This window comes from Megalops cyprinoides, chromosome 5 (genome assembly GCF_013368585.1).
Source record: "Megalops cyprinoides isolate fMegCyp1 chromosome 5, fMegCyp1.pri, whole genome shotgun sequence".
NCBI classification, from domain to species: Eukaryota; Metazoa; Chordata; class Actinopteri; order Elopiformes; family Megalopidae; genus Megalops; species Megalops cyprinoides.
Genome location: NC_050587.1, coordinates 40,253,282 through 40,280,000, shown reverse-complemented (window position 1 = coordinate 40,280,000; position 26,719 = coordinate 40,253,282). Strand labels below are relative to the sequence as shown.

Here is a 26,719-nt window from a genome sequence, read left to right as displayed (position 1 = left end):
TATACTCTAGTGAGCTTTGATTTCACCCTCTTTCAGCGGAGCACTGGGTGAATTCGGTTACTCCCGGTTTCTCATCAATGGGTATTCCTCAAGGCATAGTGTAATTGTGTGGACCGTTCCAAATTGGTTTTTGGAATAAGTTTCTAAAATTAAGCCCAAAGCGCTTAACAGTAATTAAGGATTCCATCTGGGATACCCCATTCTTCAGCGAGGGCATAGTGTCACGTCAAGATTCATTGGCAAAAAGGTAAGATGAACTGCTTTGACTTGGGCAGATACAATATTAATATTATTTTCATTTTGTTTTGTTTCATGTTGTGAGCGTTATAGCGTGCGCTTTATTTGCTGTCCGTCTGTTTTGCAATAATAACCCAGTCCTGCAGCTTCGGACTGCGGAACCGCGCTTAATTTACACGAACTCCTCAACAACTGGTCTGTTTCGGATAAACCGTTCCCCCTGGCGCCCAGTGGAATTTTTCTGCTCCATGTCTAGTGTTTCTGGAGAAGGGAAAACAACCCGTTCCTCATGTCGGCGCCTCGCCATTGAAATGTCTTAAGAAAAATCCGCTATACATTTTTTAAAAAAGATATGTTTTGAAATGTTTCTTGATTGAGGACGCGAGCGGAGATTCCAGGGATGACCACTCGTGTTCCGCTTGTTTTGGGAGAAAAGAAATAAATTTTTTAGAAATATTATTCATTTGACATAGTGAGTCCAAAGTGATTGTATTAATGAAATAATGTGGCCGAAATGTAAATGTACAATTGTTGAATTCTGTCCAAAAGTGACTAATTGCATTTATGTGGATTGCGTGGTCCCCGAAATGATTCAGCGGGATAAAAAGAAAAAAATAGTTACATATTTAAGGGCAAAGTCAGCAGTAGCACATGTCGTAGAAATATGTGCGTGGGAGGGGTCACCGATGAAGAACGTCAGGCAGACCCTAAGCCTTCATATTAAACCGTGTTATTACGCACTGTTGCGCAATATTTAACTGGTAACGCATTTCATTTCGGAAACTGTTCTTTTGGCCACCTGTGCCCTGTTTAAGTAAAGCGGAAAACGATGCTCAGTTGAAATGAATGCGGCCGTTTGTCCTGAGTTCTGTATATCGTCTTAAAGTCATGCAGGGAACTTAAAGGTTTCTGTTCAAACTAAGCATCAAACTCTTTTGTTGTGGGAAAATAATGCATGTTATGGTGTAAAGGATTCCGCTGCGATAACTGCTGTAATATTTTACTAAACAAAAGTAAAGCAGAGACACAAGACAAGCCTTCGATGTCGATAAGCGAAGCGAATGTTGCTTACTGCCGTTTTAACAACTTGTTCGTTGTGCTGACTGACCCTGTTAATTGGGTTCGTTTTGACAGAACTTCTAAAACGTGACTTGATCTCTCTTGCTGAGATCATTAAAGACGGAAATTATGATCAGCGGATTAAAGTGCAGCGTGACTCTGTAAAAGCGGTGTATGATTTTGTGATCTGGGGTAATAAGTGCGCTCCAGGCAGCTCGCGCCATTGTCACGTGCAGGTGGACCCGACACCGGGTGGCCCGAGGCCGTTTTGCCGTGGGGATGAACCCAGGACTGCTTTACTTCCAAATGATGCGCTGCGTGTGCTCAAGCACTTTCCACAGAAACATGCCAGCTACAACTCGGCATACCTATGATCATTTAAAAATGCGTTATGACGTCACACGGTAGCTTAAATAACAGATAGGCTACATGCAAAGCTAAGTGGGGGTCTGACTTTCTCCTGCTCTTCCTGATTACCAGAGAAGCAAGATTTTGGCTGAGTGTCTTTAGCATATCAATACCGCGGACCACGCCATTCACCGCTGACTGACATCAGTTTTGCATGTCAAAAGAGGACAACAAACGGGTCAGAAGTGTAAGCAATGTAGCTTTATTTGCACGGAGAGATCTGTTTAACCACGTTTCATATTAGTAGGAACTTCCCTTCAGTCTTAAATACGTGCAGTCGCCACACACGCACATGCCAAGGCTAAGCTCCCTCCAGGTTTGTGTTATCTAGTAAGGCGTATCTTTGCAGTGTCTCCGCCTCTCACAGCGTGTCTACCAGCCCAGCCAAGGCTGCTGGCTCTCTCTCATTCGTATTTAAAATGCTGCTCTTACGCGATCTAACATGCTGCAGTGCAAGCCAGAGGGCGCTCACTGCTTCAGCCCCCGTCCCCAGTGTACAAAAAATGAGGTTATTTATATATGATTTATATATGATTGCTTTGACATTCTGACACCGCCCAAAAGCAAGGAATTAATGGTATATCAATGAGTGATGGACTAGGTAGTCAGCCAACCATGGGCGTACATTTTTGGGGGTTGTAACCCCCCCAATAATCAAAACCGGCCAATACAACCTCCCAAATAATCATATTCATGGAGACCTCAACCCCGCCAATGTTCAACCCAAAGTTACGCCCTTGCAGCCAACCAAGTAATAAATGGTAGTGTCCAACCTAAAGTCAAGTGTTTAGTTTAGTCCCTGAAACCTTGATGGGAGACTGAAGCGGTCTCTGCGTAAACGTACACACATACCCGGGAACTTCGCCTCTGCGTGTCACGTGGACCGGACCCGCACTGGGCACAGTTCCAGCAGAGGACTGCTATGTAAAGGCTGGCTTTGTGGCTTTAGCTGGGAAACTGTAAAGTTTATCGTTCCAAAGGGAACGTAGTTCCACATTTTAGGTCCTTTTTAGCACACCTCCCTGCTTGGTAAACCTGCTTCTCTTCTACCGCTGAACTCCAGGGGGTGTTGGGTTATGAAATATCTCGTATTGACTGTATGAGACAATTTGGTTATCGAGCAAGAGGTGGAAAGTCCAACCTCTGTTATGTTCTTAATTACTGTAGGTAAATTTATCATAAACAAAAACATGTTTTCATGCCGAAGGTGGTACGGGTGAAGGTGACTGTGCTGATTCAGCCTCAGTCAGCCTGTGCTCATAGCAACAGTGACCTATCTGTTGAAGCAGTCAGGATTTTGCTTCTGTGGCAAATTGCTGTTATTGGTTCAAATCAGCAGGACCACTAACTGTGCACTAAGCTGGTGTGCATGACCAAAGAGCAGGAGGGCCAAAGCAAAGGGATGATCCGTTGGGTTTCTGAAATGCAGTGAGCTATGAGAATGGCTGAAAAGTTTCTCTGAGTTGCCATGACTCTCTAAAGAGAGTGGAAGGAAAGTTAGTAGTTTAGCTAGTAGGGGTGCCGTGGGTGCAGTTCTTTAGCACTTGGCTCTCCATGCACATTCTCTAGGCTTTCACCTTATTTCAGCCTACCAGTTACAGGACTGGCTCCATCATCTGAAACGTTCTCATAGCTTCAGCAAGTCTGTAAATGCAGCAGCACCTTTTAATTACAGTTGTGGATTGAGAGGTTTCTGTGTAAGAGCCCTTACTGGATAGACTGAGTTTGAGTCGGTAACTGGAAGAGTTTGAGGGTTTTGGAAATTGATGTGAGAGCTAATAGACTCCTTTCTTGGCTGGAACAAGTGTGTAATTTTACAGTTTGACCTACATGGAAGATATTGTATAAAGTTTGAGAATGTTTTTTTTTTTTTTCCCCACAGTAAAAAAAACTAGTGAGGTATCGTATGGTTAAAATGATCAAAACGGGTCGTTTATAGTGGATTTCTTCCCCGAGTTTGTGTGGTAGTCAATGCAGGGAGAAGCACAGGGTAACACTACAGAGTATGGGACGTACAGTGAAATGCTTCCGCTGATATAATCAGAAAACCTAGACTGGATCACTTAGCAACGAGACCTCTTTTTTCACTCTTCCTCCTTCCCTTCCTGTAATGTCCTTGAGCTGGCAGTTAATTTTTTGCCAGAAGAGCTCCATGGGCCATTGGTTTCGCCCAGCATGCATTCTGCATGCTCCTTTCACGTTTTTCTGACATCATCCTTACAAAGCAGGGTCACTAAGCACTCTGTGGGCATGGGTGCTGAATGGGCCATGTGTGGGTGTGCTGGGGGAGAATGGACGGTGTGTGGGTGTGTGTTCGGGGGGAATGGACACTTGTAGAGGAGAAACAGTTAGAGAGTGTCCTGTTATTATCTCAAGGCTCCACTCACTTGCCGCAAGCCGGAAACTTCCTCCGTCTACCAACTGGACTCAGCGCTTAACTGGTGAATCAGCGGCCAGAGAGATAGCTGTCCTTGTCACCTGGAGATGTGCCAAACCGGGTGACTAACACTCAGCTCACGGCTCCCAGAAGCGGAGAGCGGTCCGAGTCGGATCACTGAGTCACCCACGGCGCGTGGCTGCGACCACCTTCACTGCACTCAGAGTGACTCGTGCATGCGGTGCGTCTGTTCCGCCAGGTGGACGTGACTGTGAGGCTTTCCCATTTTATCTGGCGTGTCCACGGGGACAGGGGCTTAAAGGAAGCAGGAGGGGCTTTCTGATGCTTTAAACAGAGTTCAGAGGCTCAGAGATCTTGAAGAGGAAGGCAAAAACGCTTCTCCCTCTCTGTAACTCGGGGGAGTTTCTACCTTCATTTGCGAGCAGACTGTTGAGAAGAAAGCTTTTTACTTTACTGAAGTCTTGCGTCCATCAACCAGTGTGTTGTGAGTAGAGAAATCCACACTTTCCTTCATACGGTCACTCCATGTTATAAGGTCTAAAACCGATCGTTTGTGTTGATTGTCTTAAAGGAGAAAAACATCTCAAAAATGACCAACACATGTATACATTCATACAAATACATCAAATCTAAGTCCTGGTTAATGAGGACAACATTTTTTGTGAACACAAGTAGTTAATTTTATAGATGGAACTGCGGGAATATCTCTCTTGTCTGGTGGCTTTATCACAGACTGAGACGATAAGCATAGTATTCCAGGTTTGAGTTCCAAATGGGGTACAGCAGTGTAAATAATATGTAAAAATGAACGTTTGCTGAAGGGGCAGCAGGGCCTGGTTAACAGTTCAGACTGAAACAATGCGGGTCAAGCAGGTGTCAGGGAATGCAACAGCCACCGTCTGCACAGACGCCCTGTTCTGCTCTTCCAGCTGAACCTCTGCCAGGTGCTGTTTTCTCAGAACATAAGAAAGCTCCAGCGCTTGTGGGGTGTGTGTGCGGGGTGTGTGTGTGGGGTGTGTGTGTGCGTGGAGTGTGTGTGCGTGTGTGTGCATGTGTGTCTTTCTTGGGGTGCTCGTTTGAGAAATTAGCAGAGGCAGCCCCTCTCTGGCTGGGAGTGGAGGGCAGAGGAACATGGATGCCAGCATGCAGTAATTGGGGACTGAGCTGAAGCCACAGGGGAGATGAGAGAGTAACAACATTAGCCTGCAATCAGGACAATAGGCATTCCACATGCTCTGCTAAGAAACACACCCCCATTTAAAGTGGGTTGATTTTCAAATAAGCTTTGCCTGCAGTTGGCTAACTGTCAGGTTTTGGTTAAATGTACGTTGGTTAATGTGAGTTAAGCCCCTTTTAATGACAGAAACAGCGGAACTACGGAAAGACTTCGTTGCGCTGAGTTGTTTTTAATTTTTTACAGAACCCTGCGCCAGGAGAGGTTGCGTGCTTCTCTGGTTATTTTCTTTTAACAGTCAATATCCCGTTTCAGACGTTTCTGCCCACGCTTCCAGAAAACGCATCTTTTCCTCAGGCTTCCCCAAAGTGCGTTGATTGTGTTGTTGTTCGGTTTTTGCGTGTTTACGCGTCTGTCCTGAAGTATTTATGGTGATTGTGTATTTGAGTACTTGGAGGTGGTTTATAGTAAGTGGAAAATCTGTAATTATCCTCAGAGCTCAGCCTTCTCTCTGAGCCGCTCAATGGCTGAAGTCACACTTACTGTTCCAGTTTCAACTGCTGAAAAAGGGGGTTTTTCCACTCAGCCAATCAGCACAGGCGGGCAGAGAAACATGGCAGCGGCTAAGCTGGCCAGGACCGGAGCTGCAGAATCCGTCAACAGAAATGAATCCCAGGGCAGAATTACAGACCTGTTTCTTTAAAAGTAATTAATGACTAAATACATAAAAATGCACTATAATATGCCTGAGGCAGTTTGGTTTATAGTTACAGTAAACCTGCAGTGGCATTTCAGATCATTAAGGCCACAGGAATAAAACACAGGTGTGGTCTCCCAGGTGAGCTTCCCAGAAGAGGCTGAGGAGAGACAGGGTGTATTCTGTGGGCTCACTGGCAGTGGAGGTTCTGTGTGAGAGAGCGCCCCCTGTGTTTCAGGAGGGCACAGCTTCCTTATTCATGCAGAGGAATACGGTCTGACTCAGCGTGCTTCTCTGGGGTGGGTGGGGTGCTTTAGGGTTCCTTATGTGGCTTTTTTAAATCACAGGACCCATAGAGTACACAGTATGAAAATCAAATTAATCTAAATGGTGAATGTGTATCTCTAGTCTCTGATTTGGTCCCATGAATTATTGGTAGGGGAATATGTGCATTTCTATTGCTTGTAGTTTTCGTTTTCGACTTCCAAGTACCACTCAGTGTGAATTAAATATATTTAGTAAATTCCACTGTCAACCAAGACTGTTACCAAATTAGGAATAGTAGACATATGAGACCATTTATGTCAGAACATCAGAAATGGACTTCATCGTTTCAGTAAGTCCCTTCAATCAGCAGGACTGTGCTATGTGACCCGCTTGCTGTGGCCTGTGGGGGCTCGTGTTGAGGAGAGTGTGTAGGAGTTACAGGGAGCTCCACGGAGTGCGGAGAGCGTATCGGAGTCTGAGACGCTGCGTTTGTTTGCCTCCACGGATACGCAGCCCCACCTCGGGCGTCCCGCACTTCCACGGAAGCCGAATGCATTTCCAGGTGCCTTCGGATGGCCGCTCGGGTTGCCGTGGCAACGTGGCTCCAGGCGTTCTCCTTAATTTTGCGGGTGGCTGACGCGTGTCGGATGGGAACTGAAGAGGGTCATTTCCTCCACTGAAGGGAGAGAGGGAGGGGCCAGGGGCAGGAGGAGGAGTAACCCCACCCTCCTGTGAGAGGAGGCTCCATTGCAGGCAGGAGAAGAAAGCGTCCAACCCTTCCTGGGCATCTACGAGTTTCTGCGTTTCATCTGAGCTCCCCCTACAGGAAGTGGGCATAACTCTTCCAAAGCAGGGAAAAAAAACCCCACGAGAGCCCCTCTGTCCTGTTTATGGTCGGACCCTCACAGCCAAGCCTGCAGGGGGCGCACTAGAGCGAGAGGGAGCAGGTGGAGAGCAGGAAGTTTTTACCTGCCCTCTGCTGTCTTGGACCACAAAGTGGACTCTGAGCCTGGGATTAGACAGGGATTTTCAAACGGAGTTATCTGTATATTTAATAACCATTACAGTTATTATTGCTGGTTTTGTTGCTCTCCATCCTGGCATTATATTGAGCTTGCACTTGCCTGTACATACCTGTGCGCTTTATTGCCATGGTGACCGTTAGCCAAAGTCATCCGCGTTTTAAGTGTCCTGTAGTAATTCAGAGCTGGTGGCTGGAGTTCAAGTCACCCTATCCATAAACACAGAGTGGGGGGAGTTAGGGGACACCATCGGCATTCCAGCTACCTCCACCTGCCAAATCACCAGCAGCGTCTCCCCCATAAATCTCTACAAGGACCTTGTGCTCGGGAGCCGTATATTTAAGAGATGCTTAAAGTTTTACGGCTTCCGCCGGTGCGGGAGATGAAGTGTGCTGATGGTCTCTCCATAAACCCCGCGAGCGTCGCTGTTAAGCGGCCTCCTGCTGCCCAGCCCCGCTGTGAGACCGCCCGACGCCACGGAAACGGATGAAGGACAGAGCTGCGGATGGGACGGGCGTGTCTCTGTACACAGCACAGGAAACCGGGCCAAATGATTTAAGAGACCCACTTATCATTTTTATCTGACACTCTGAATGGGTGTGAGTGATCTCTGCGCAGAAACGGCAGCTGCTCTCTCTGGGACAGGGAGCCGCTGAGAAGCTGTCTGCCCACGGAAGGTTGCAGTAGCGCCTCTGTCCTGTAGGCGGCAGAACAGTGGACTCTAGACTGTAGGGTTGTTCAGAAGTGATACCTTTGTGAAAGACACTTACCCCCTGTGGTTCCATGTGGACCACTCTGTACTGGAGTCAGGATGTGTCAGAACAGTCAAGCCACCCCCTGGCAGCGTGAGCCGTGCAGGCCTGTGAGAATCGATTTCTGATACCCGCAGGTGAGCCCGAATCATGCAGCTAAACCTGCAGAAACGGACGGCACTGGATCTGGAACATCTGTGTTTTAAGACTGACTGTTTCATTGGGCAGGAAAATGAATGAATGCCAGCAAATGGTACTCTTTGAGTGTGTGTGTGTGTGCGTTCGTGTGTGTGTGCGTTCGTGTGTGTGTGCGTTCGTGTGTGTGTGCGTTCGTGTGTGTGTGCGTTCGTGTGTGTGTGCGTTCGTGTGTGTGCGTTCGTGTGTGTGCGTTCGTGTGTGTGTGTGTGTGTGTTTCTGTGTGTTTCTGTGTGTGGTGTGTTTCTGTGTGTTTCTGTGTGTGGTGTGTTTCTGTGTGTGTGTGTTTGCTCGTGTGTGTGTGTTTGTGTGTTTGTGCGTGTGTGCGTGCGTGTGTGTGTGTTTTTGTGCACGTGTGTGTGCGCGCGCAGGTGTGTAAGAGCACCCCCCTGTGATTGGCCAGTGTCCAGGTTGTTGTCCCACATTGTGCCCTCAGCCTGCGGGGTTTGACTCAGCGCTGCCCTCTGCAGGGTAAAGTCGTTACAGGTAATGGGTCGATGGATGAAGTTCACCCACGGCTGACCTGACGTTTTCAGAAGCAGTTTTTGGCAGGTTGCAGTTAGGCAGTTAGGATAAAACCAAATCCTGTGGGCTGTATTCTCCGCTCCTCTGAGGACACCCTGTGTTAGGATCTTCCTATTCTTGTTATTCCTGTCACAATAACAATGATGAATGAACATGAAATACAAACCTAGTTTGTCTGTGTGAATCTGATTACAGGCTGAAAACAATGGCCTGACTGTCTTCCTCACAGCTCCATGCCTCCAGCTGTCCCTCCTGTGACACTGTTAAAGCGTAAATCGCGTTTTATTGCTCCTTCACATAGTGGCAGTAAATTAAAATACGTACCAGCAGCCCTCTGTGCTCCGTGATGAAGCCCACAATGTGTCTCTCCATGTGATAGGACCTAAGCCTTTACCAGTGACAAGGAAACGGGGACGGAGCATGCCGGAAATAAGTTTCTCCCTCTCACTCCCTCTCTCTCTCTCCCTGTCTTCTCCTCTCCCTCTCTCCTGCTCTCTCTCTCTCTCCCCCTCTCCCTCTCTCTCCCCATCTCCCTCTCCCTCTCCCTCTCTCTCGGGCTGCAGTTAGAGTGCATGGACCAGCAATGATGCCTCGGCCTTCTGGATGGAGAGCTCTCTGCAGCTCCGCCCCCAGCTGTAGCTCCGCCCACGGTCGCCCTGGCTGCAGGATGCTGTTGCCGTGGAGTCTGCTGTTCCTGTGGGCCGTCCTTGCCCAGTCCTCCCAAGCCCGCCCTGCCATCACAGACCCAGGTAGGGTCGACCCCGCCCCCACCACCCTCACCCATTCCACACACCCTGGAGGTTTCCCTGGAGCAGTCCCCCAAACTTTGTCTCTTTTACTGGCAAGATCTCTCTCCTCTCCTCTCTCCCCCTTTCCTCCTCTCTCCTCTCCTCTCTCCTTTCCTCTTCCATCCTCCTCAGGGACCTGTTGAATGCAACCAGTAGGGAATCCTCCAAATTCAGGGGCACCTCTGGCTCTTTCTGAAGGGTTCGCACTGGGTTACTTTGCATTTCTTGTGCGTTCAGCTGGAGCTTGAAAATAAGTAATTTTTCCAGCAGACAGTATGGAAAGCCAGGTGATCACGTGGTCTTGCGAAGGAAGACTATGGCCACTAACACTATACCCGAGGCAAACTGAGACACATCCACATGCTGGGTATAATGCTGTTTTGCTGACTGAGAGTTTGGAGGGTTCCGCAGTTGTGCTCTATTTCATAACAGAGAATGCAGCTGTTAAGTCTCTGGGTGAATCTAATAATCTCTGATATTCCTTTGTGTTGTCTTTGCCAGTAGCGGGAGACTGTTTTTCCTTGTTTTTGATGGACACGGCCTTATGGTTTGTGATGGGCGTGGCCATGTGGTTTGTGATGGGCGTGGCCGTATGGTTTGTGATGGGCGTGGCTGTATGGTTTGTGATGGGCGTGGCTGTATGGTTTGTGATGGGCGTGGCAGACATGGCTGTATGGTTTGTGGTGGGGATGGTGGTGTGGTTTGAGTTGGGCGGGGAATAAGGTTTGTGTTGGGCTGGTGGGCTGGGAGATGTGATGGTGTTGTCTCTGTGGGGTTTTGGTGAATGAGCCCATGCTGTCAGGCCCAGGGCCGGTCCCATACCAGCCCGGGAACAGCAGTTTCTCTCCCCTCATTTCCTCGTTTTAATGCAGAATTAACGAGCTTTGCTGGAACTCGTTAAACCCCTCCACACTCACAATCCAGATGGCATCCTTCTCTGTCTCTCTGGAGCTTTCCTTTCTTCACACTATCGTGAAACTGGCATTTTGGCTGTCCAGTGTTCAAATCCCTCTGGCTCTGGGGTATTTGACTTTAGAGACCATTCGGAGATGCATATAAAACCTCTGTAAATGACCTCTGCTTGGTTGTGATGGATTTCTGTCGTAACTCTTTTTCTTTTTTGCTGTCAGATCTTGTTAACTGAAGTAATTTGACTCCTCCAAAGAATTTATAAACACAGCTCCATGTGTAGAGCAGATTCTGCCAACATTCCTATCCTCTAAAATAATCTCACTGTTTTCTGGATTTATGCCCATTTGCTTCACGACAACTTATGCTGCGCAGTTTATTAAAGTTTTTTTTTTTTTTTTTTTAAATTCAAATTTACCCCGATGACTGTGACTTGTGACTCACGTGTCATTCCATTGAATTGTTGATCAGAGAAACACATTGGCTTTCCTCTCTGTTTGAGTTTCACATTGCACTCTGCTCTGATAAATATACTCAAAAAGTACCCAGCCAGAAGACAGAAACTCAGGAATGTTCTGGAATCATGACAGTTATGTAATGCAATACTACTATTATTATTATAGTTTTAAGTTGCATAATTTCTGAGTAATTGCTGCTCTTATACTATTAGGGTTAGGGTAGGACCTGGGTTGAGGCAGGGGGGGGGGCGGGTGGAGTGCCCTACCTGAAGATTAGGGTCACCCCCTGTCCTTTCTTGTGTCACAAGAAGGTCACAGACAGTTGAGATGGTAACATCGACTGTATTTTATATGATCACAATATAAAATATCCAAGTGAAACATTTAAAAATATTTTAATTTTTCCAGGTATAACATAAGATCAGTAGAACTCCACATTAGTAAAAATGTTATTGTATACTTTCAATACATTTTTTGAAATTAATTTTTCAATAAATTTTATTTAAACATTTTTAAAATCACTGTTTCAGAATGTGATTTATGAGTGGGGGCTGGTGGTGAGTTGCTGGTATGTTGGGTTGCGTGATCTCGGTGAAGGTCGGGAGCTTCAGGTGCCAGTGACGGCAGCCTCTCCGCTCTGCCTCTGTGGGCTCGGCTGGCTGCAGCGGGCCACGCAGCTCGATCTGGGCAGCTCCTCTGTCAGTGTGTCACTGTGTTTCCATGCAGAGCGTGACGTTGATTACAGTTGCGTAAACCGGGCTGGGCTGAGGGAGCAGGGAGCCGTCGGCTCCGCCCGAGGCTGAGGGCCGTGTGGGAGATCTGGGTTCGAGGAGCGACTTGGCAGCCGGGCTGAGCTGGAGGAAAGATGATACGCTGTGTTGCCCGCCACCTCATAATGACCAAATAGTCCCCCCACCCCTTCCCAGAATCCCCTCCTTCCCACACTGACTGGAAGCACGTCAGCGCTGCAGAGCACTCCTAATCGGAGACAGGAACCCACTTCAGCTGACAGCCAGAAAAAACATTGCTTTCTGACAGGAGCAAAAAGTTTAAGGTAGCAGGAAAAATGTACGGGTGGGAGATATTTTGGTTTAATTTTTAAAGTTGAGCGAATGAACTTCAATGAGAATCTTGTGTAAGTAGTCTTTTAGATGTTCCGTTTTGCTAGCAGCCATGACTGCTTTTGCAGGTGAGTGACAGAAGCCTCCTCATACCTCGGTGCTGTGAGGTGGATTCTGTGGGACCCATGGCCAGGTGAGCCAGCAGGCTGTCTTATGAAGGAGGTACAGGATTACATCACCCTGGACCGGGGGTGGGGGTGGGGGGCACTTCAAAGGGCCAGTCTAAAAGACCTTTCAGATAGACACATAGACAGATCAATGAATGGACAGAGACAGACAGTTTGACAGATCAACAGACTGAGAGATAGACAGATGATGACAAAAAGGGGGTACTGTTTCAGTGTTCAGTGTTTTGTGTATTCTTTACACAAATGCTGGTTTTATTTTGAGAAGACAGAAGTACTTTAATCATGAGGGAAACTGAGAGAGAGAGAGAGAGGGGGAGAGAGAGACAGGGAGAGGGAGAGAGGGAGAGGGAAGCAGATGGTATGGTCTGAATGGTGGGGCTCTCAGGAGGATTAATTTCCAGTAGCCTCCTTCAACTCAGACGGTCACTTCCTGCCTGCGGCCGTCGGGCCCAGGTGTGACTCAAAGCTGAAAAACACTGGCCCTCTGTGGGGGAGGAGCTTCCCCCGCCAGGGTGGGTTGCTGTGGCAACCGTTGTGTTTCTTGGGGACGGGCTGAAGTTTGGGAAGGCATTGCTAATTTTGCCTCAGCTCGAACAGCAGTGATACAGCTGGGGTAGGGATGTAAACTGATACGGTGCTTAATTAATCATTTGATCAACCACTGATGACTGTCTCATCAGTTACACTTAACGGTTTAACAGTTACTTATTAGACGTTATTTACATTTACATTTATTCCTTTGAGCTTTTATCCAAGCAACATACAAGTGAGGCACAACCCAAGCAAAAAGCCATAAAAGGAGTCAGCAATTTTAGAAGCGCATTTTGATCAAACATAAACACTATGAGATGTGTTAGAAGAAAAAAGGTGTTTATGATTCATTTCTCAAGCTAAAATCCAACACAGACACCGAGTCCATTGGTCTAACCCCTTGTGTGTCCCTATCAGTAGGAGCATGAGCTGGGAACCTGGTTCAACTCAGGGCTTCAAACTGTACCATTCTCTCCATCATTTTTGAGGACATTTTTGGTCAGCACACACCCCCCCCCCCCCCCCACTCTGGCCCCCCCAGGCTTACAGAATCTCCACCTGCAGGTGGGTGACAGCCTGGCCCTCACTGATATGCCCCCGCAGTGAGTCACAGTGCTGGTAGCGCCCCCCCCCCCCCCCCCCCGCCCCCTCGCGCCGCTGTGGTGGGGGCAGGAAATCCCAGCAGTGATCCTGTCTATTATTACTTCCTGTCTGGCAGCTGGGCTCGGTCCCATGAGCAGCGGGCTGTGGATGGCAGGGGGACTGTTACTGTTACTGTTACTGTTACTGTTACTGTTACTGTTACTGTTACTGTTACTCTGTCACTCTGTTACACTGTCACTCTGTTACACTGTCACTCTGTTACACTGTTACTCTGTGGCCCCTGCCCTGTGCTCTGCCCTGTGCTCTGCCCTGTGCTCTGCCCTGTGCTCTGCCCTGTGCTGATCTGCTTAAACCAGTGGAGCTCTGTGTGTCTCTGCTGAGGGAGAAACTCCATTCAGCCATACAGATAGTAGGTAGATGTGGAGGAAAGCAGACAATGGAAGAGCAGATTTTCAGTGCTGCAACTCGCGCATGTGTACACGCCTGTGTGCGTGTCGGAGTACATACGTGCTTTTATGTGTGCTAGTGTGCATGTATGCATTTGTGCCTGCATATTGGAGTGAGTGAGTGACTGAGTTCCACCTGGCCGTCGCAGGTTAGGAAGGGTGAGAGCTGATGTGAAGAGGAGAGCTTCAGTCTGAAATAACAGCATCTCAGCGCCCCAGCATTTCCACTCCCGGCAGCAGAGCCAAAGGGCTCAGCTCACCGCAGCTTCCCTGTGGAGACACGCTGAAATGAAAGGGCTGTTTCACTGCAGCAGCCGGGGCTGCCAGCTCTGATCCGCACAGCGGGACAAAGCAGTGCTTTAGCACAGTCCTGGCTCCTCCTCGCCAGCTGGAACCCAACCCTGCTCTTTCAGGACCACATCCACCTTCTCTTCCCAAAAACACGCCTCTTCGTTAATCCCAGCGACTGCACCCCAGCCAGCCTGGCCTGAAAACAGCCCAGCTAATGTGGGGTTTCACTGCTGCTGCTGCTGCTGTTTGCTTTTCCTAAAAAATGTTGTTTGTCTGTAACAGTGGAAACATAATTTTTTATTACGGAGTGTTTCCATAAACTAACCTGATTCACATTTCCATGTCAATCCCTGATTTTATTTGAAATTGTTCATTATTGTTACAGTGATATTATTATTATTATAATAGTAATAAATGATCAATAATATCTATAATCATTATTATGGTCATCACTTAAAATGAAGAGAGGCCTGCTGGGTGCAGTTTAGTATGGTCCGCTGGTTCTGATTTTGATATTTCTTCCTAATACGCCTGTGAATGCTGGCAAAGGTAAACACTGGAAACGGTTATCTGAAATCTGCTCAGGTTAATAACTGAAGTCGAGTGGAAATGAAACAGGGAAAATCTTATTACCGTCAAGAACAATTTCAGAAAATGTGAAGCAAGGAACTTCGGCTGGATGTCAGCCAAGACTCTGCCTGACGTCGGCACATCAGAGGAACAGGTCCTATTTTTAACAACTTTTTATTATTCTGCTCTGATTAGCAGCTGGAATGTTGAGGGAAGTTTGATCTGCGAGTTGGATCCCAGGATGGGCTGGAATCGGAGTCCTGATCACGGGAACGAGTTCCCCTTTAGAGAACACGTCTGAATTAAAATGGAGAGAAGGTCAAAGCCTGGCCTCTACTGGCCCTTCTGCTTCTGCCTCTCCCACCTCCTCACTGAGAGATCAGACTCCTGTGCTCCCAAGGGCATCAGCATAGCATCAGTATCCCAGCGGGGATCGAACTGGCAACCTTTCAGTTAGAAGTGCTGCTCCTTATCCACTATGCTACAATGCCGCCCCTTACCACTACACCACACTGCTGCCCTTCTCCTTACCGCTACACCACACTGCTGCTCCTTACCGCTACACCACACTGCTGCTCCTTACCGCTACACCACACTGCTGCTCCTTACTGCTACACCACACTGCTGCCCTGCTCCTTACGACTACACCGTACTGCTGCTCTACAATCTGATTACTCCATACTGCAGTGTAAGCATCTTTACTCTCTCTGAGTGTAGAATGTGCCATTTGAGTAGAAGCGTCTGGGGCCGGATCCAGGGCTTTTTTGCAACACTGTCTCCTCCTGCGTCTGAAGCTGTTCATGCAGAAATGATTAGGAACAGCTGGAGAGGAGACGCTGTGCAGCGTTTTATTTTGGTGTGTTTGTGTGAACGGTTTCAGGGGAAGCGTGCCATGCTCTGACGGAGGATGAGCTCATGGGGGAAGCGTGTTTGTCTGACCAGCCCTCTGGTGCACCCACATTCAGCAGCCTTTGAGCTCAGGCCGCAGGTCCGACTGCGCAGAGATGAAGGCTGGGTGGGGCGGGGCAGCAGAAACTGCAGGGTGATGGCTGCCTGCTCCTGCATTCGAATTTGTGATGGGAAGGGGTTAGTGAGGAGCTTTACCATCACCCTCCTAGTCTCTCCGCTGATCGTCTGTATGGTGTGATCCTCAGGTAGAGCTGCTGCGTGTTAGTCATGCTGGTAGTCCTGTGTGTGTGTATGTGTGCTCGTGTGTGTGTGTGTGTGCTCGTGTGTGTGTGTGTGCTCCTCTGTGTGTGTGCTCCTCTGTGTATGTGCTCCTGTGTGCGTGTGTGTGTGTGTGTGTGTGCACCTGTGCACCTAAAGCCACTGCCTCCAGAAAGCATCACTCTGATTTGTTCATCGGGTCGGTTTGTAGAGAGGACTGACTGGGTGTGGCAGGATTCTCTCCGCCGATGGTGCAGTGGGTGTGGCTCTGACCGCCGGTGTGTTTTCTGGTCTTTCAGACACCCTTGCATCATCAGAAGATGAAGATGATGATGAGTCTTCCTCCGAGGAAAACAAGACACCTGGCAACCAAAAGCTCGCACGTGAGTGCTTCCTCTGTCTCCCTCTCCCTCCCCCTCTCTCTCCCCCTCTCTCTCACTCTCTCTCCCCCCCTCTCTCTCTCTCCCTCTCTCTCTCCCCCTCTCTCTCTCTCCCCCTCTCTCTCTCTCTCCCTCTCTCTCTCCCTCTCTCACTCTCTCCCCCTCTCTCTCTCTTTCCCTCTCTTTCCCTCTCTCTCCCTCTCTCTCTCCCTCTCTCTCTCCCTCTCTCTCTCCCTCTCTCTCCCCCTCTCTCTCCCCCTCTCTCTCTCTCTCCCTCTCTCTCTCTCTCTCTCTCTCTCTCTCTCTCTCTCTCTCCCTCTCTTTCTTCATGCCTCCCTCTTTCTCCCTCTCTCTCCCCTGTCCAGCATCCTGTATTTTCTCCTTTCCCTGTCAGTGACAGTCACTCTCCCTGCAGTTCGGCTTCTCTCTGCTCTCATTAGGCCTGTAGGATTGCTCTACCACCAGGGTTCAAACACAGCTCTGTGGCACCACCTGGCCCTGTGTAGCACAGCTGTGAGCTTCACTCCTTTACTGAGAACAGGCCTCAGAGAAGCACACAAGGTTACTGTGTGGTGGAATAATGGGTGCCTGCCTCCCACACACCCTCTTTTTTTCTCTTTCTTTCTCTCTCTCTCTCTCACTCCCCCTCTCTCTCTCTACCTCTCTCTCTCTTCTCTCTCTCTCTCCCTCTTTCCCTTTCTCCTCTCACTGTCTGGCTCGGCTCAGATCAGTTCATTCAATGAGCGCTGTTGGCATGACATATATATTTGTGTTGGCAAACAAACCCGACATTCATGCATGGTGTCCATAAACGCCAAGCAGAGATGACAAAATGTTTAACTTTCACTCCCTTTGTTTCCCTTCCCACCCCGTCTCTCATTCTGCCCCGCTCCCTCTCTCCCTCCCTCCCCATGGCCCCGCCCCCAGCGATGGCTCCCGTTTGGGCCAGTCCAGAGAAGATGGAGAAGAAGCTGCACGCCGTGCCGGCCAGCAAGACAGTGAAGTTCCGTTGCCAGGCCAACGGAAACCCCACCCCCACGCTGCGCTGGTACAAGGATGGGACGGAGTTCAGGAGGGACCAGCGCATCGGGGGCTTCAAGGTAAAAAAAAAAAAAAGAGAGAAATTTCACCTCACTGTCACAGACGCGTCTGCAGTGTCTGCCCCATTCGCTGTGCTTCCGAAGGCCTTGAAAGTGACACCTGCTGCTCTGAGTGGGTCTCAGCATGAAGAGATGCATTGTGGGTGCTGGCTCTCTGATAGACCAGCGTTCTGTCCAGGGGGCACGCGTGTACCCAAGCAGGTTCATTCCCGGAAATCGCCTAGACTGCGTCAGACCTCCTGGCTCCTGCAGGGGGGTGGGGGTGGGGGTGGGGGGGGGTTGATTTTTGTAAACTTTGCCATTGGCGTGAGTGTGATGCGGGGAGGCAGGTGGGAGAAACAGCGTAAACACAGAGCCTCAGGACGCTAACGAGGACAGACACTTCCGCTCGGAAAATTGCATCTCACCCCCGAAAAGGTGCTTTTGATCTTCCTAATCCCGTCCCCACTCCGCTGCTGCAGGGCGGCGGGGGGTCAGGCATTGGAGGGGGGCAGACTCATCTGAGCAGAAAAATAAGAGGATTAGGCTGTTTTCCTTCTCCTGCATGGGCACCCTGGGCTACATTGTGTCCACAGCAGATTCCTTGTGCTGTCGGGGTCATTGGTTCATTCGTCAGTTGATCCAGTCATTGTACTGTGCTGGTGCATTTAAAACTGACATAGAGATTCGTACAGTAATTGCTATGGTTATACACACGTTCATACAGTAACATATACAGCAATTTCACCCCTTTGCATGCGGTTGCTGTATGTTGTGGCCTCAAACGGAGGTGGGCTATCTGTGTTTATTATGTAGAGGTGCTTGCTGGTGGAGTGTGAAGTTCGTTGGTAGGTAGATTCCGGACGGAGCCTTACTGTTAGGGTGACCGCTGTGATGTCATAATTGGGGACCGCTTGTGTCATAATGCATGTGGCACATCCATTGGTGGAATCGGTCAAGGAAGGAGGAGGGAATACTGTAGCCTGACCTGCAGGAAGCTTCATATACAGTGTGTCAGTACAGACAGCTCTCACTCATGCCTGAGAGTCAGCGCTTATTTAAGCATGGGTTTGAAATGAGGGCTGTAACAGGAGTGAGCTCTGCAACTCTTCAGTCTGCCAGTGGGTGGACTGGGCCCTGGCAAGCACAGTACAGGAAATATTTGTTAATTTGTGTTATATGTTATATAATATATAACATATAATATATATTATATATTTTCTTCAATAAAAGATGAAAATCACTCTCTCCCTCTCTCTTTCCCCTTCTCACTCTCTCACTGACTCATTCTTTCCTCTGAATGTCTTCCTCTCCTTCCCTCTGTCCCTCTGTCCCTCTCCCTTTTGCCCTTCCTTGGCCCCAGGTTCGAGAGCACATGTGGACCATAATCATGGAGTCTGTGGTGCCGTCTGACAGAGGGAACTACACCTGCGTGGTGGAGAACAAGTACGGCAGCATCAACCACACTTACCAGCTGGACGTTGTGGGTCAGTCTCCTCCCCTCTGAGTGGCTCTTACCTGTACCCTGCCTTCACCTCATTGGTCCAACGCCAGCGTGTGACCCCACCACTCTTGCTTTTCTCTCCCTCCATTGGTAGTCCCATATCAATAAAGCTATTATGTGTTATTGTGAGTATGGTTGCTCCAATGAAACGAACCTCAGGGTAATGTGGTCTGGTTTTGAGTGACAGTGAAGATACTCTAGCTTCTCTGAAAGGATTAGCTTTCCTGTCTCACTCTGACCCTGTCGATAAAAACCACTGATCCTGCTTTTAAAGTGTCATAGCTTTTCCTACTGAAAAAAGTGGATAGCATGACCCCGCCCACTAATTTTAATGACACTGTCCACTGTTATTGTGACCCCACCCACTCGTAGTGTGACTCTGTCCATCATTTGTAATATGACCCTGCCCACTCGTCTTTCTAAATATAATCCACTCTTCTTTACCTGACCCCGCCCACCCAGACATGACTCCGCCCATCCAATTATCTGACCCTGCCCCACCGCTGGCCTGACTCCGCCTCCTCTCTGTGCTTGCAGAGCGCTCCCCGCACAGGCCCATCCTCCAGGCGGGGCTGCCGGCCAATCGGACGGTGGTGGTGGGCAGCGACGTGGAGTTTGTGTGTAAGGTGTTCAGCGACCCCCAGCCTCACATCCAGTGGCTGAAGCACATCGAGGTTAACGGCAGCCGCGTCGGGCCCGACGGCCTGTCTTACGTTCGTGTCCTGAAGGTACGACCCCTCTGTGACCCCACACGACCTCTGCATGACCCCCTCACGACCTCCCGCAGGGCCCCTGTGCTTTTTACAGGTTCAGTCCACAGAACCTCATTCAGCCTACACTGTCTCCAGCAGGAATTCAGTTTTCTGTTAAACGTTTGTGCCTGACAGTTACTGATATGCAGTCTACCTGCTTTGTATTTATCATGAGAGTTTCGCCAGCTGTGTCCTGTGTTTGTCTAGAGATTTTGAATCAGATTATTATTTAAATCTGCACCATGTGACTCGCCCAAGCAAGAGCAGAGACACAGATGGTAAATGATAAGTAAATGATAAGATAAATGTGACTGATTGACATGATTTGATGTTGCCCGTTCTGCTGCACTGCTTACCGATTGTTTGGGGAAAGGAGTAGAGGGGTGTGGAATATTACAGGGAGCTAAAATACCTCACTGGAGAAGGGGAGTGAGGAAGAGGAGGAGATGTCACTCTCCCTCATCCTGCCCTCACCGCCTGGCCCTCCTCTCAGGGCCTCGGTGTTCCTCATGTTCCCCCTGTGTTTTTCGGCTCTCCTGCAGAGTGCGGGGCTCAACACCACCGATAAGGAGATGGAGGTGCTCCGTCTGAGGAACGTCACCTTTGAGGACGCCGGAGAGTACACCTGTCTGGCGGGAAACTCCATCGGCTTCTCCCACCAATCCGCATGGCTGGCCGTCCTCAAAGGTAGGGCTCTCCTCTCTCCTTCTCTCTCCTCCTCTCCTCTCCCCTCCTCCATGTCCCTTCCTGGGCTTTTTTGAACTCTCCTGTGGGTGTGTCTGTCTGGCTGATGTCATTTCCTGCTGAGGAATGGACTTCCTGCCTGACTTCAGGGTTTAGCCTGGGTAATTGCTATTCTGGTCACAGCTGGTTATGTGTTTAATTTAGGTCTGCGTGAGTGTTTATGCAAGAGAGAGAAAGAGAGAAACTGCCAGTGTAATTTGAAAATCTCTAGATGTCATGGTGGAATTATCATGTGATATTTGAATAGGAAGCAACGTTCGGGTTTATGGTGGGGGGGGGAGCAGTCAGATCTGTGGCAGACTGGTGCCAGGGACGATGGGTCTCGGGTCTCACACTGGGGGAGAAAGCCTTACGGCACAAAGAGCGCATTATAGTGCCACAATGGGAGTTTGTGCTGCGTGATCTGAGAAATAATGGTACTGAGGTCTGTCTGTCTCTCTGTGTGTTTATGTTTGTTCATGCAGCTGTGTTTCCAAGCTCTGTGTGTGTGTGTGTGTGTGTGTGTGTGTGTGTGTGTGTGTGTGTGTGTGTGTGAGTGTGAGAGAGAGAGAGAGAGCATGTCGTTGCGTGTCAGTGCATGCGTGTGTGTATGATTTCAATGGTCGCGTGCTCAGTCGTTTTTCCCCCTCCCCCCTCAGCCATGCCCCCATCGGCTGTCCCCAGCCAGACCTACCTGGAGGTGCTGATCTACTGCGTGGGTTTCCTCCTCATCTCTGTCATGGTGGCCATCGCCGCCATCTTCAAAATGCGCAGCTCCTCCAAGAAGACCGACTTCAACAGCCAGATGGCTGTCCACAAGCTGGCCAAGAGCATTCCCCTGCGTAGACAGGTAACAGAAAGTAGATAGGGGGTTTGAAAGGCTTACCTGCGCATTTTGGTCAGGTAACTAGGGGGGGTTGACATGCCACAGCATTGTGTGACTCACTCTTCAGTTTTTTCTTTAAATATTAAAATGCTTTTGGATCAGAGATGAGTGAGTTTTATAAGGGTGTAGAGCAGGTGAACTATACTTACCTTTCACTTCCAGTTATAGAGTTTCATTTAAAATACCTGCCGCTCTCTCATGTCTCTCTCTCTACTGCTCCTGTCGTCTGTTATTCATGTTTACACTCAGATATTCTTTTCCACAGTGATTTACAAGGCGAGGGTACAGAACTTCATGTAAGAGGTTCATATGAACAACAGTACATACACAAATGAACAGGCCTGATCTGAACAGCTCAGTCTGTGACACAGTGCTGTGTCTTACTGAACACAGAAGACAACAAAAAGACACAGAACATGCTAGAGTAACATCCCGAGGAAGGAGGGTAACCTCGCTGCACGCCCTGTGACCTGCAACCTGAGGGTAACCTGCCTCTTCTCCTCGCAGGTGTCGGTGGACTCCAGCTCCTCGCTGAATTCGGGAGCGATGCTGGTGCGGCCGTCTCGCCTCTCCTCGACCGGGACGCCCGTGCTGTCGGGCGTGTCCGAGTATGAGCTCCCCCAGGACCCCCGTTGGGAGCTGCCCCGGGACAGGTACGCTCACCTACGAGTGCAGACATCACCACCTGTGTGACCGCACTGTCCCTGCCCCCCTGCTAACTACCCCTCTGCCCCCCCGCTGTTCCGCAGGCTGGTCCTCGGCAAGCCGCTTGGGGAGGGCTGTTTCGGGCAGGTGGTGATGGGCGAGGCCCTGGGCCTGGACAGGGACAAGCCCAACCGCGTGACCAAGGTGGCCGTGAAGATGCTGAAACGTGAGTTCCCTCTGATGCAGGAGGCGGGGCAGAAAGAACAGGCGGGGCAGAATGATGCACACGGGTTCGCCCCGATGTAGTTTAACTTTGAGAAACCTGAACAGGAGCAGTGCGGATAACTGAGTGTCTCCCTGCTGTTTCCCAGCCGACGCCACTGAGAAGGACCTGTCAGACCTGATCTCTGAGATGGAGATGATGAAGATAATCGGGAAACACAAGAACATCATCAACCTGCTGGGAGCCTGCACCAAGAATGGTGAGAGACAGAGGGAGAGGGAGAGGGAGAGGGGGAGAGGGAGAGGGAGAGGGGGAGAGGGAGAGGGAGAGAGGGAGAGGGGGAGAGGGAGAGGGAGAGGGAGAGAGGGAGAGGGAGAGAGGGAGAGAGGGAGAGAGGGAGGGAGGAGGGAGTAGAGTAGAGGGGTGATAAGCTAGAGAATCTGAGAATTTGAATTTGAAATGGAGGGAGTTAGGGGGTGATACAGGAACATAATCCCTATCCCCCTGCCTCTGTCTCCAGGCCCCCTGTACGTGATCGTGGAGTACGCCTCCAAGGGCAACCTACGAGAGTACCTGCGAGCCCGCCGCCCCCCCGGCATGGAGTACTGCTACAACCCCACCCACCCCCCGCTGGAGAGCATGTCCATCAAGGACCTGGTCTCCTGTGCCTTCCAAGTGGCCCGGGGCATGGAGTACCTGGCCTCCAAAAAGGTATGCCTGATGGAGGGTCACCTGGACCCCCTCAGACAGCGATATATGAGTCTGAACGTTTGGTCTCTGCCCATCCTGGCCTCACAGTTCCCTGTCTGTCTGTCTGTCTGTCTGTCTGTCTGTCTGCGCAGTGTATCCACAGAGACCTGGCTGCCCGCAATGTCCTGGTGACAGAGGACAACGTGATGAAGATCGCCGACTTTGGCCTTGCCCGGGACATCCACCACATCGATTACTACAAGAAGACCACCAATGTGAGTGCTGTAGCTGCCAGACCCCGCCCCCAGTGACAACAAACCCCACCCTCCTATTCCCAGCACCTGTCAGTCACAGAAGCCACTCCCACATGGGATCAGTTTAACATGTGCACTGCATAAGGCGACAACAGACTAATGACAAAAGGGTGTGTGTGTGTGTGTGTGTGTGTGTGTGTGTGTTTTTTATCTCTGCAGGGTCGCTTGCCTGTGAAGTGGATGGCCCCAGAAGCTCTGTTTGACCGGATCTACACACACCAGAGTGATGTGTGAGTGTCTCCCTACTTCCCACTCTTTCTCTGCAAGACCCTGCATTCTGATTGGTTGGTGTGTAATAAGCCTGTTTGTCAGTTTTTTACTGTCTGTGTGCTGACTGGCTGGTTTGTTGTGGTCCTGTGTGCTGATTGGCTGGCTGTGTGTTGCAGGTGGTCTTTCGGGGTGCTGCTGTGGGAGATCTTCACTCTGGGCGGCTCTCCGTACCCCGGCGTCCCGGTGGAGGAGCTGTTTAAGCTCCTGAAGGAGGGTCATCGCATGGACAGGCCCGCCTCCTGCACCCCGCAGCTGTAAGCCCCCGCCGCAGGCCGTGTAAACACCGCAGACGGGCAGCTCCGTGTGCCTCACATCGGAGCCTCCGCCTCTGCGGCTGCTCAGCCTGTTAGGATTCTAAGTGTTCTGATTGGTTGGCGGGTCATGAACATTCTAGAGGGGGTGTGGTCTAAAGCAGAACCTGCAGAGTCGGCAGCGGAGCCTTCCGGATGGAGGATGACAGGAAATCAGGAGCTGAGTGTCTGGCCATGCTGTGCAGTTTCTGTGCCCTCGCCTTCACACTGAGGACTCGGCTCAGGAGCGCGGCTCTCTCGTACCGCCTCGGGCTCAGGCGCTGAGCGCGTGGCTCTCTCGTACCGCCTCGGGCTCCAGCGCTGACGACTCGGCTCAGGAGCACGGCTCTCTCGTACCGCCTCGGGCTCCTCTGCAGAGCCCAGCGCTGAGGACTCAGCTCAGGAGCGCAGCTCTCTCGTACCGCCTCGGGCTCCAGCGCTGAGCGCGCGACTCTCTCGTACCGCCTCGGGCTCCAGCGCTGAGGACTCGGCTCAGGAGCACGGCTCTCTCGTACCGCCTCGTGCTCAGGCGCTGAGCGCGCGGCTCTCTTGTACCGCCTCGGGCTCCAGCGCTGAGGACTCGGCTCAGGAGCGCGGCTCTCTCGTACCGCCTCGTGCTCAGGCGCTGAGCGCGCGGCTCTCTCGTACCGCCTCAGGCTCCTCTGCAGAGCCCAGCGCTGAGGACTCGGCTCAGGAGCGCGGCTCTCTCGTACCGCCTCGGGCTCCTCTGCAGAGCCCAGCGCTGATTTATGGGGCCCGGAGTCCTCAGTGTGGGCAGCGTGCCCAGCTAATCCATTTCCCAGTGAATGCTGGGAGATGGATGGATACTGCTGCGTGGAGAAGTGGGGCTTGAGGAGCATGTTTCTCACCTTTGTCCCCTTTCTCCCTCCTCCCTCCCTCCTTCTCTCTCCCTCCTTTTCCCTCACTCTCTCTCCCTCCTTTTCCCTCACTCCCTCTCCCTCTTTCTCTCTCCCTCCTTTTCCCTCACTCCCTCTCCCTCTCTCTCTCCTCCCTCCCTCCTTCTCTCTCCCTCCTTTTCCCTCACTCCCTCTCCCTCCTTCTCTCTTCCTCCTTTTCCCTCACTCCCTCTCCCTCCTTCTCTCTCCCTCCTTTTCCCTCACTCCCTCTCCCTCTTTCTCTCTCCTCCCTCCCTCCTTCTCCCTCCCTCCTTTTCCCTCACTCCCTCTCCCTCTTTCTCCCTCCTCCTCTCCCTCCTTTTCCCTCACTCCCTCTCCCTCTTTCTCCCTCCCTCCTTCTCTCTCCCTCCTTCTCTCTCTCCCCCTGCAGGTATATGATAATGAAGGAGTGTTGGCATGCAGTGCCCTGTCAGCGGCCCACATTTGCACAGCTGGTGGAGGACCTGGACCGCATTCTGACCATGTCTTCCAATCAGGTGAGTCGCCTCACCTCCATCACACCTGTAACAGGAACACCTGCCAGAGTGCAGTCTGCCTGCCACACCTTCAGCAGAACCACACCTGTCACAGACCACCTGTGTGCTACACCTGTGACGGGATCACCTGCGTAACACACCTGTCAGGGTATCACCTGTGTAATACCTGTGCCTCTGTTTCAGGAATACCTGGACCTGGCGTTTCCACCTGAGCAGTACTCCCCCAGCCTCCCTGACACGCTGAGCTCCACCTACTCCTCGGGGGTCAACTCCGTCTTCTCCCAGCAGAGCGGCGTTGACGAGCCCTGCCTGCCCACCTTCCCTCCCCAGCCCAACAGGGTGGCCTTCAAGAAGCGCTGACGGGCCAGTACCACTCGCCTGTCACCCTAACCCCCCCCCCTCACCCCCCACCCTGCCAAAGACTGAGCGATGGGGGTGGGACACAGGGGGTGAAAAATCTTCTCTTTATGTCTGAGATCCCTCTCAGGCCCACCAGGATGGCTAAGGGACCGCGGGCCTCTGCTCGATGGCATTGGAGGACCTTGAAGGCTCCGCCCCTCCCTCCCCCTCCCACAGGACTGTAACGCACTCCGAGTGGAGCCTGCAGCAGATGGAGGACTGCACGACAAAGACGACTTTTACTGCATTTTCTGCTTCTGTTGTTAATAGTGAATATATGAAATTAGTTTTTGCTTTGCTGACACATTTCCACAAAGACAATGTATTACCAAGGAGCAGTCACCATATGTGTAAATACCGTTAGAAAAGTATAAATATGATTACATATATTTCCACTATATTCTTATTATTTCAGTTTTGTCCCGGGGTTGCTCTCTGAGACTCTGAGGGATGCAGCACAGAGTGAGTTTAGGAGTATAACGAGACCGGTTCTCGGTTTGTTCACACTCTTGTTCAGTATCACCCGTCGGCTGTGGCCTGACTGTGTGAGCAGATAGAAAGGTTCTGTGCATGTTCACTGCTTTTTGTGGTGCAGGAGGCCCTCTCCACCAGCAAGGGAAACATTCCAGAGACCCCCAAAACTGGGGAAATGCACAAATACTGTACTGACAACAGGCACGCACACCAAGCAGATTCATTTCTGAAGTAAAAGCCCATACTAAAGGAAGACAACAGATTAGTCATTAATATCTGTACTTAGGTAATAATGCAATATGCAGCGTAAAAAATGAACTTAGGAATGTAGGTGCTGGAACGGGACTCTGTGGTCAGGGAAGAGAGGGTGAAGCTGGGTACAGGAAGTCCCCCCCCTTTTGGAAACCGTAGATGGAAACTCTGAGTGGTGAGGGTCTCCTGTAGACGGCTCAGTGGGTGAGAGCCAAGCAGGGCATAGAAAGCAGTAAATCTCCACAGCGCTTACCCAAAGGAAGCGTTCAGTACTGGCCGTGTGATCGAGACATGCACACACACTCTGTGGGACACAACAAGCTGTCAGCTGGATGTGACGACAGCCACAACCCAGACCGTGCGCTCCGTCTCTGCTGTGTCTCTCCTCACTGCGTGGCTCTGAGGAATCTGGACTTGCAGACTGCTTCTGCCAGCCTGTCTGCGCGCTCGGCATGGATGGAGGGTCCTCCCTCTGGGAAAGAACTGGAACACTCCTCTGTATTTCAGAGCGGTGAAAGGGCAGCTCGCAGAGGGGAGAGATTTCCACCAGAGCTGGGCCCGATTTGTATCCTAAAATGTGCTCCAAACGCTGTTCCTCTGTCGCGAAATGGTGTTATGTACAAAACAAATAAAAAGCTTGTGGTGAATGTGTTTACAGAGGACCTGGAGCAGAGCGTTGCCAAAAAAACACATGTGCTG

General features: G+C 50.5%; 1 protein-coding gene across 2 annotated transcripts in view; it reads left to right on the top strand.

Annotated features, from left to right (window-relative positions):
• fgfr1b (fibroblast growth factor receptor 1b) overlaps positions 1-26,584 on the top strand; it is a 27,061-nt gene extending 477 nt beyond the window's left edge. The window contains exons 1-17 of one of the 2 annotated variants that reach the window (XM_036528278.1): positions 1-247; positions 9,298-9,483; positions 16,046-16,129; positions 17,054-17,226; positions 18,569-18,692; positions 19,247-19,437; positions 20,004-20,148; positions 20,844-21,034; positions 21,578-21,723; positions 21,820-21,941; positions 22,087-22,197; positions 22,459-22,649; positions 22,781-22,903; positions 23,102-23,172; positions 23,329-23,466; positions 24,790-24,895; positions 25,079-26,584. The exon at positions 1-247 is cut by the window's left edge and continues 477 nt beyond it. In XM_036528278.1, the coding sequence (XP_036384171.1) occupies positions 9,318-9,483; positions 16,046-16,129; positions 17,054-17,226; positions 18,569-18,692; positions 19,247-19,437; positions 20,004-20,148; positions 20,844-21,034; positions 21,578-21,723; positions 21,820-21,941; positions 22,087-22,197; positions 22,459-22,649; positions 22,781-22,903; positions 23,102-23,172; positions 23,329-23,466; positions 24,790-24,895; positions 25,079-25,255 (2,259 nt within the window). In that variant the 5' untranslated portion in view covers positions 1-247; positions 9,298-9,317 and the 3' untranslated portion in view covers positions 25,256-26,584. Of the gene's footprint in view, positions 248-4,568; positions 4,587-9,297; positions 9,484-16,045; positions 16,130-17,053; positions 17,227-18,568; positions 18,693-19,246; positions 19,438-20,003; positions 20,149-20,843; positions 21,035-21,577; positions 21,724-21,819; positions 21,942-22,086; positions 22,198-22,458; positions 22,650-22,780; positions 22,904-23,101; positions 23,173-23,328; positions 23,467-24,789; positions 24,896-25,078 lie in introns of those variants that run through there. The other variant, XM_036528279.1, reaches the window with a different exon arrangement.
• The last annotated feature ends 135 nt before the right edge of the window (positions 26,585-26,719 follow it).